At 36.2% G+C, this 8,212-nt stretch overlaps 1 protein-coding gene across 1 annotated transcript; it reads left to right on the top strand.

The window, feature by feature from the left end:
* The first annotated feature begins 2,395 nt into the window (after positions 1-2,395).
* Positions 2,396-5,065, top strand: LOC110428500 (membrane steroid-binding protein 2-like). The gene is made up of 2 exons (XM_021444337.2): positions 2,396-2,817; positions 4,380-5,065. Exons 1-2 carry the CDS (start codon positions 2,510-2,512, stop codon positions 4,720-4,722), a joined length of 651 nt encoding a protein of 216 aa, XP_021300012.1. The 5' UTR covers positions 2,396-2,509; the 3' UTR covers positions 4,723-5,065.
* The last annotated feature ends 3,147 nt before the right edge of the window (positions 5,066-8,212 follow it).

Here is an 8,212-nt window from a genome sequence, read left to right as displayed (position 1 = left end):
GTGTGGTTTTTTTTTTTTTTGAAAGTTAATGTTTGTGTGTCATTTGTGTGTGCTAGTTAATATTTTAACTGTTGAAACAGGAAAAACAAAAGATGATGGTCATTCTTGGATTAGCTGTCTCAAATTTAAACACTCGGTCTTCTTAAAATAATTGTAAAATAGTAGAAAGGCATTCCTATAGCTGATTTTCACACAACATGAACCTGGTCCAAAATGGTGGGAGGGAATGAATTCCACCTTCTAACTAGGATCGTGTCGTTTAGCAGCTTGATAACATAGCATCCTGCTGTTTTCATCCTTTGAATTTGAACCTAAGATTTGTTTTCAGCTTTGAAACTTTTGAATATGGACTTATCATGTCTCGTAACTTTGCTAAACATCAAATTTCAAAGCTATTAAGTCAGTGCTGAGAACATCACATTCATTGCTGGAAATAGTCTCTAATATTTGCAACATATGACAACACAGAAGTTTGCTTTGGCTTTTCATGCTTCTTTCTTCCTAAGCTTTAACTCAGAATCCATACAACAAAATTTTTATTGAGGTTATAAATACAATTACGAAGACAAACTAAGGCCGATGAGGAAGCCATATGCCTTTCCAAGCTTCTTAACTAGCTTGTGCCTAACTTATACCTAACCCTAATTAGCACAATTAATCCGGAGGCAGTCTCCACCACTTGTCCTTCCCTTGCATGCATATGTTTTTGGTTGAGCTCTGATCTCTTATCCAACCTCTGTTCTTCCAAAGAGAAACCACAATCCATAAAAGTTGAAAGAGTATAGTATTGTTCATTTGGATCCGTATTGTCTATTTAAATTTATTTATTTTACAATTTTATCTCATAAAAGGGATTTTATGTTAAAAATGGTATGACCTTTAAATATTTAATTTTATTTTAATATACAATTAATGTGAGATTCGTTGTTTTTCACTAAAATCATGAAATCTTCCCCTAAACATTTTATCCTCTTCAATAAGGATTTACTATCCTTAGTGATATATTATTAGTATTCACACAACTCATCTAATATCAATTATCACGATCCATATGAATTCACAAATTATTATATATTTTGATTAATTGATTTCATAATTTTATCTCAAAAAAATATTTTACAAATTAAAAATGATGTGAAATTTAAACATTTAGACTCACAATCATGTGATATTTGTATATCCCATTAAAATCATGAAAAAACGTTACTAATACTCACAAAATTAATCTAATATCAATTGCCACAATCTATATTAATTTATAAATTATTGTTCATTTTGACTAAAGAATTTTATAATTTTATCTAAAGAAAACATCTCATAAATTGATTATGATATAAATTTTAAATATTTATTCTCAGAATCACGTGAGGTTCATATATATCGTTGCGATCATGAAAGTAAGAAGTACCTCCTAGCTGAAACCAATAATGGAAGTAGGAAGTACCTCGAGGCTCGTGGGCGCTGTCAAGCTCTAGCATCCTAATTTCATTCACGCATTTAATTAAGGCCGCTGTACACAGCCCCCAATTTCCGATGGTAGAATTTAGATATTGTTGCTTGATCCTTACGTTTTCGGCTTTTGTCAGTTTCATTACTAAAAAGGCAGGTAATAAAACGATGTAGTTTCAGTTGGTAATGACCAAAATATATGTATACGGATCTAAATATTTAATATAATGATAGAAATACGCATTTTTATTCAAATAATTGAGTTAGAAATCCCAATACTTATGCCAAGAAAAATCTTTGAAAGAAGTCGGTAGAGTGCACGTTTTTTGGCATGGACATAACCACACTCGATGTTTTTGACCTGCCATCCACCAACTTGTCTAACGCGAATGACTTAATTAGCCTCCCTCTTAGATTTAAAGGTGAAACAAATTAGGAAAAAGAATTATCACTAATAAAATAGAGTAAAATGTAGGTGTCCGAAGTCGTCTCACCCGAAAGGAAATGGACAACTGAGTAAATTCAACATAAGACAATAGTTAATAATAATATAATATACGAATTGATAAAAGAAATACTAGTAAATAAATTAAGGATAGATGTGAACGACCCACCATTTCTAAGGACTATTAGGTAATTTAATTGATTAAAAAAGACAAAAAAAATTCAAGAAAAATGCATTTAATATACTTTTGGCGTGGAATCCGTGGCCTCCAAATAGATACAAACAATTAAAAAGAAATCAAGGATAATTATTATTCTTTTAATTTTAACATTTTAAATGTTTTTTAAAATAATCATAAATGCTATGATCAATTTAATAAAATATTGACATCAGCAAAGAGAAATATAATAAAAAAAGAGAAATAATTTTTTAAAAGTGGAGTTCTTTAAAAAAAAAATAAATAAATAAATTAGGACTATAAATTGCAGGAGAAAAAGAACATAAAATGTATAGACAGAAAATTGCATTGGGGTGACCATCAAAGCCATCCTGTCCAATTGAGACCAAAACTACTGAAGACGCTGAGCGGCGACAAAAAGAAAAAAGATCTTAGCGATGGCTTTGCAGCTATGGGAGACTTTGAAGGAGGCCATAACGGCGTATACGGGTCTATCTCCGGCCACTTTCTTCACGGTTCTTGCTCTGTTGTGGGCCATTTACTATGTCGTAACGGGTCTGTTTGGGTCGTCCGGTGATCAACATCTACGGACTAGGGCTTTCGAGGAGCAGATGGAGCCACTCCCGCCTCCGGTCCAGCTCGGCGAGATTAGTGGGGAAGAACTTAAGCAGTATGATGGTTCGGATTCAAAGAAGCCACTCCTCATGGCCATCAAGGGCCAGATCTATGATGTTTCTCAAAGCAGGTATAACGCTGCTACTTTTTCTTTTCTTTTGGATTTTCTTCTTGGATAAGATATTGGGTTTTTCCTTTTCACAATTTTTTGGGTCAACGGTTGTGTTAGGAAATCAGCTTTGTTATGGTACTAGCTTTTTGGGTATGGAAATTTTGGGGCTTTAATTTATTTCTATGAGGGACTGCTTTTGAGGTTTTCTAGAATTAATTTTATATTTTCTTCAATTTTATTTACTTTTAACTTGCTTTAATTAAAGGTTGAACTTGTAAGCTTTCTTGGTTGCAGCTTTTTGCTGCTCTCCTGGTTTCTTTGAACTTTCAGTTGATGGATATAACTATCCAATTTGAGGCTTCCCTTTTCATTTTTCTTTGGTTATAACTGAGCAGGATATGATATTGCTACCATGTGATAAAATTATAAGTAGCTATATTGGTCTATGTAATTCCAGTGATGGGTTGCAATTGATTTCTTAATTATGGATGATCTGTGCCTAAAGTTGTGAGATAAATATAATAATGCTTGTTAAATTAAATTTCCAGACTTTGACCCTAAATCACATGTTTTGACTGAGTGAAAAATGAAAATTGAATAATATGGTGCCCTTTGCTGCCATACGGAGATTTAACCTGTTTCTATGGTCACAGATATGAACATGTTTTTGTACCTTAATCGATATAACTCTATTTCAATTAAGCTAAAAGATGAGATAGGTATGCCTGTTTTGCGAACTGTGTATCCCTCCAACTAAAAGTTGGAAACTTAATTTCAGTACTGATTGGATCACTCCCCTGTCCTGTGTTTTCCTTGTCACCTCGTTCTCGCTCTAACACAGTAACACACACACACATGTGCACCATATGTACTCAATTGATAAAGAGAGTTTGAGGTAAGCCTCAAACTTGGTTGTGCCTTACTTGTCGATATTATGTCAACGAACTTTATTCCTGCACAATTTGCTTTGGTTCATTTTTAACTGAAATAATTTATGTTTCTAAGGCTAAAATAATTTCTGCCGCTTAAGTTCTCTCCATTTATTCCTATGTGATGTGATTTGCATTAATTTCATTAACTTATTTATGCTTCTATTGTCAAATAGTTTGTTTAAATTTAAGTTACAATGTCAAAAATGTCATCAACTAGCATATTTTTGGAGTAATTTATATTTGTAACTGGCTAAGTTCAGTACAACTAGTAATACTTTATTTTCTGGCTTGAGACTTCGTATTGTAATACCATACTGGTTTGATGCTATTTTGTTGCACATGATCTATGTGTGACGAGGAAAGGTCCACTCCTCCCACATCGGGCAGGTCCTGGGCTATAAGAAACAGGGTGCTGCACACCTGTGACAACCGGTTTTCATGGGAGAGGGTAATGACCCCGTGACATATGCATGATGTGTCAGGAATACTTGAGTATCACTTTTCAATTGATCTTGCACATAATTTGTTCAGAAATTCTGTCTGATCATAGAATTTGCAAGAGGCATGGTTAATCATATATATGCAAGAATTATGCATATTTGAATTAGAAAGTTCGTAGCTGTTACCTGAATGTAATTTCGCTTGCAGAATGTTTTATGGACCCGGTGGACCATATGCACTGTTTGCTGGAAAGGATGCTAGCAGAGCTCTTGCAAAGATGTCTTTTGAAGAAAAGGATTTAACTGGGGATATCTCTGGTCTTGGTCCATTCGAATTGGAGGCTTTGCAGGATTGGGAGTACAAGTTCATGAGCAAGTATGTTAAGGTTGGAACCATCAAGAAGACCGTTCCAGTAACTGAAGAGACTGGCAGTGGTGAAGCCTCAGGAGCCACAGAAAGTGATGCTAAGCCTGCTGAGGATGGTCCATCTGATAGCGCAATTGCTGGAACTGAGGAAAAATCTTCTGGTGCTGATGCTAAGGAGGAGTGATATGGTTGGGCTTAGTTCTTGCTGTTTTTAAAGGGTGATCACTCTTTCTACCGAAGATGCCGCAAGAGATGGAGTAATGTTGTTTGCAATTAATACTTAGTGCAGAATACTGTTTTAGCAAACTGGCTTAGTTCATCAAAAATAAATCAAGATGTTAAATCTTTCGGGATTCAGGCAAATAATTGTGATGTTGAGCTGGTTGATGTGTAGCCCGGACTTACTTTGTTCACTAAATCAGTAGGTGCTGTGGGTGCATTATAAGATATTAAAACAGGTCCTCCCTTTCTCTCGAATCTCAATGCATGCTGAATTGTTCAGCTAGGGTTTACAATCTTTCCTTGAAGTGCTTTCCGATATATAAATGGTGAGTGTTTTGAGTTTGAAATTTGTCAAGTAAGTCATGTATGCATTTCATATGGTGGATCACGAGTTTAGCTTAAGCAAAGGAGGCCAAAAGCGGTTTCTGAGTTCTTTTAGGCATTGATGACGAATTGCATAAAGGCATGTGGAGAATATATAGCTCGATGTATAGGAAACTATGACAGCAAAGAACTCCTGACAGAGTGAGAAGCCATTCAATCACCCATATTCCAAAGATGTTTGAGTCGTCATGTTACTGCTGTTTACAACTTGGGGCCGAATTAACTTGGAGGGTTTAAGTATTAGATTTTCGAATTTCAAACAAACTTAGCTCTAACCAGGCCTAGTGGGCTTCTGTGGAGAATATGAGACATAAGAAAGAAAACCTGCCTGCCGTCCGCCAATTCATTTATTTAACTGCTTGAGAGCTGGTAAACAAAATGAATTTGTTTTGTCTTAAAAAAACATGCCGAATCTTGATAATACTACTTTTCCCATTTATAGATGTTGAACACTGGGATCTTATCACCCTTTAAACCGTCATTTTCCAGTATTAATTGAAGTAAACATTACTGGATCTGATGCATTTTCAAAATACTTTGTTCCTTAGTGGGTAGGTAGTTGGCTTTCAATCCAGTGAATCGGGAACAAAGCTACGATTTACTGATACTTTTGTTCTTTATGACGTTTAACTGGCTCTGGACTTCGATATGTAGAGGCTGAGTTGACTGTAGATGTTTGCGGACGGATTAGGTTTTAGTTGTCAATCATGCTAGCACGCAAGTCAAAGCTGGCATGGACCGTAAACAGCCAAGCATGTGGATGCCCAGAAAATTTGTAAGCTACTCATGCAATGCGCAGAAAATTTTGCAAATGTTTCAAATGTTAACTGATGCTGCGAAAAGAGGCTCACACTGTTCCAGCTTGTTCCCTTTAATGCAGCTCCCACTATGGTAGGTACCCTGGTGGTAGCCATTTTCACATTCCATTCCAAACCTGTCTCTCAAGCCTTTGGATCACAACAGGTAATTCAAAACAGGACCACACCGCATCACCAAATTGGAGAAGGGATCAAAGTTCCTGGAACCTCAGCAAGACTGCTTGCTGATGATAGAGATTCGTAGCCCCCACGAGATATGATGCTTTATATAATAGGCTCGCTGGTAGTTCATCTAAAATTCTGAATCTGGTGCTCGAAAGCTCCTGTTACTCAGGTACATCTAGCAAAGGAACAGCGTAGTTTCACTGGAGGGCAAGGTGAAAGGACAGGTGATTATGCTATAAGTTTCACTTTCTGAGGTTGGCAGTTGAGATGGGCATTGACATATCCAATCAAATGTACAATTTATTCAATGCCTGGTCCCTTAAAGACGACTAACCTCACGTTGAAGCCAAATGTTATCAAACCTGTCCTTTCATTACCACTTTCGAAAATGATAGGAAACACGTTTAATCATCTATGCCAAGAATCCTTATCTGCCTTCCAGCATTTTACAACAAATTATCTTAGAAACTTAGGAAGTCTTGCTGGATTCATTACACATGCCGACTTAAACTTATCTGTAGCTGAAGTTCATATCTGATATCAAACTCCACCAAATTCTTGGCTCTTTGTTTTAAATTTATCCCATTTGAAGCAAGAGTGATAATCCATTATGAAAGGTGGGCCTAACAATGATTAAAAAGAGGGGCACTCATGTCATTCTAAATACTAGGAGTGACTATTGGAAACTGGTACCTTATCACCGTTATATATAGACTTCAAACCTAGAAATCCAACTCAGAAGGTCCTGTTTTCCTGATACCCCTTTTCCAGTCATTTCAGACCATGAGAACTCTTAGTCCTTTTCTTCCACTTCTGATATTCGCAATTATGCTAGCAACAGTCCATCTTTCTAGTTGTCGGCAAGTCACCTGGGCTTCCTACCAGGAAACACAACAACAGTTAAGAACCAAGTTTCCTTTTTCATTGCCAGAGCATTTTTCTGCTAGCTCTCCTCCTGTGTCTGGAAACCAGAAGTACGGGGCAATTCGCGGTGTTACGCATCAACTTGTACCCGGAGGACCAAACCCACTGCACAACTGATCAGAATTCTGTTTATGTTCATATGCAATCTTTCCAGGAATGTATATTCTCTTCCCTCTTGAAAGGCAGAGAGATACAGTTGGTTCTTGGAAAGAAAGAATGAAAGTGAGGGAAGACACTTTCAGATAGTGTCTTCCCCACTTAGATCTGGAAGCAGATTCTTTCTTTCCTGGAACCAAATTATCGTTTTAGTTAGTGTATTGATCAAAAGCATGTTTCAGTGTTGATGAAATGCAATAAGCGTAGGTAAATAACTGTTGAATTTGCCATGATAAGATTGCATTTATAATTGGCTGTTCACTATGTTCAAGTGTATAAAATCATTTGTACTTGTGCATTATCAGCAGCAGTTTCTTTTCTCTATTGAGACTTTTCACCTGGAATAATGCATTTGAAGAATTTTATCATGTATTCACGAATTCCATTTTTTGGTTTCTGATTTGTATTGGCAAGAACAGCAGTGTTCACTGAAAAGTTATTGCCGATCTATCAGCATATCTTCTTCACACCGATGAACAATTGGAAGTTGATAATAGATCCCCACGAATTACTATAGAGCACAAACAAAAAAGTCAACTTCAGGTATTTTCTTCCTTGGGATAAGCATAAAAAAACAAAAAGAGCTGCCTCAAGTAATTTATAACCAAAAGATAAATGTCCTTAACAAGAGGTAGCATCTACCAACTTCCTGCTTCCACTTTGGTTGTTCAAGATTCCAGAGTAACCCCAATCTCAATACTTCCAAATTCTCAGAACACTTTAGCGAGTCAAAGCACGGAGACTGTGGGAGCGGTAGTCCTCTTTATACCTTGTTTAGACTTTAACCCATGCTACAAGAGGATAGCATAAGTAACCGGGGTGGCTTAAAAGTGATCAACTGATCAAGGCGAAGTAAGTTTATACAACAATTGGAACTGGTCAAATCTACAAAATTTGACAAGAAAATAGTACTAGGAACTAATTTTTCTTCCCTGATGTCATTTCCATATTGTTTATTAACCGAGTAGCCTGCACGCTAAAAACATCATTTTGGCAATAAACACA

Source organism: Theobroma umbraticum, unplaced genomic scaffold (assembly GCF_002168275.2).
Source record: "Theobroma umbraticum cultivar Fairchild unplaced genomic scaffold, ASM216827v3 scaffold_459.0, whole genome shotgun sequence".
Taxonomy (NCBI): Eukaryota; Viridiplantae; Streptophyta; class Magnoliopsida; order Malvales; family Malvaceae; genus Theobroma; species Theobroma umbraticum.
Note: the sequence above shows the minus strand (reverse complement) of the source record. Positions and strands in the feature narration are given on the sequence as shown.

What these genes read in the sequence shown, in the direction of transcription:
- LOC110428500 (XM_021444337.2), top strand. Translation starts at nt 2,510, where the DNA reads ATGGCTTTGCAGCTATGGGAGACTTTGAAGGAGGCCATAACGGCGTAT. An exon ending in TATGATGTTTCTCAAAGCAG is followed by an intron (nt 2,818 to 4,379) that starts GTATAACGCTGC and finishes TTTCGCTTGCAG; the next exon opens with AATGTTTTATGGACCCGGTG.